Genomic DNA, 1407 nt, shown 5'->3' on the forward strand with positions numbered 1-1407 from the left:
GGCGGCGGCGGCGGCCACCGCGGTTGCGGAGACGCGCGGGGGCGCCCAGGGAACCCCAGACTTTCCCATGGCGTCGCTGTACGTGGGCGACCTGCACCCGGAGGTGACAGAGGCGATGCTGTACGAGAAGTTCAGCCCGGCGGGGCCCATCCTGTCCATCCGCATTTGCAGAGACAAGATCACGCGCCGCTCCTTGGGCTACGCGTACGTCAACTACCAGCAACCGATGGACGCCAAGCGGGCCCTGGAGACCCTGAACTTCGACGTCATCAAGGGCAGGCCGGTGCGCATCATGTGGTCCCAGAGGGACCCGTCGCTGCGCAAGAGCGGGGTGGGCAACGTCTTCATCAAGAACCTGGGCAAGAGCATCGACAACAAGGCGCTGTACAACATCTTCTCGGCGTTCGGCAACATCCTGTCCTGCAAAGTGGCCTGCGACGAGAAGGGGCCCAAGGGCTACGGCTTCGTGCACTTCCAGAAACAGGAGTCGGCCGAGCGCGCCATCGACGCCATGAACGGCATGTTCCTGAACTACCGCAAGATTTTCGTGGGCAGATTCAAGTCGCACAAAGAGCGCGAGGCCGAGAGGGGCGCCTGGGCCCGGCAGTCCACCAGCGCCGACGTCAAGGGCTTCCAGGAGAACAGCGACGACGGGGCCACCTTGCGATGAGCGCGCCCCGGGAGCGAGCCAGCCAGCAGAGCCATGTAAACGTGGCTCCCACCCGGTTTACAACCCCCCCTTTCGGGCCCCCTAACCCACCAGCGGCGTATTGTACTGGGAGCGCGGGTCCCCCTCTCTCCGCCTGCCTGTGTCTCTCTGCTTCTCTCCCGCCCCGCTCTTCCCGCTCCGTCCGCGGCCCTCCGCTGCCCGCACACCCACCAAGAGCGGTTCTGGAAACTCTGGCTGATCTGTGCCCCTCGATAACCCGGAGGCTGCCTCTTCCCCTCGCGGTGCGCTTTCCAGAGCGCTTTCTCGCTCCGTCTACGGCACGGGTGATACGCTTTCGTGGCACACACGCCACAGAGGAGAAGGAAACCCACTGAGGGGGAGCCCGGGGAGCAGTTGCTCCCCACGATCCTGCCACCCAGAGACCACCATTTTACCTTTGGGGGGGGTGTGCTGCTTTGCCAGGCTGTCTTCCCGCCCTGTCTGTCCCCCCCCCCACCCGCGCCCCTGCCTCCCCTTTGAACAGGATGGTTCGTGTATGTGCTGTCTCTTAACCTGCTTGTGCGGAAACTAAAGCCAAACGCAAGTCAACCCACTGAACTTCTTTCCGTGTCATTCAACAGGCTTCGCAAACGTCCTCTTCACGCCCGCGGACTGTGGCGATGGACCTTAACGTTTCCGTGATCACCCCCGCGCTGTCGGACATTCAGGTGGTGCCTACATCTTTCCCCAGGTTGAAA

At 63.4% G+C, this 1407-nt stretch overlaps 1 protein-coding gene across 2 annotated transcripts; it reads left to right on the plus strand.

Moving 5' to 3' along the window:
* Positions 1–22: 22 nt before the first annotated feature.
* On the plus strand, positions 23–1394 carry LOC105305073 (polyadenylate-binding protein 1-like 2). 2 transcript variants are annotated; one of them, XR_002777071.1, is made up of 2 exons: positions 23–951; positions 1291–1394. XR_002777071.1 is itself a non-coding variant. In XM_011379509.2 (2 exons), exon 1 carries the CDS (start codon positions 68–70, stop codon positions 668–670), a length of 603 nt encoding a protein of 200 aa, XP_011377811.1. In that variant the 5' UTR covers positions 23–67; the 3' UTR covers positions 671–705; positions 1291–1394. The 2 variants fall into 2 exon arrangements, 1 of the variants encoding a protein (XP_011377811.1); XM_011379509.2 differs by having other exon boundaries at positions 23–705.
* Positions 1395–1407: the final 13 nt, after the last annotated feature.

Source organism: Pteropus vampyrus, unplaced genomic scaffold (assembly GCF_000151845.1).
Source record: "Pteropus vampyrus isolate Shadow unplaced genomic scaffold, Pvam_2.0 Scaffold361, whole genome shotgun sequence".
In the NCBI taxonomy this organism is placed as follows: Eukaryota; Metazoa; Chordata; class Mammalia; order Chiroptera; family Pteropodidae; genus Pteropus; species Pteropus vampyrus.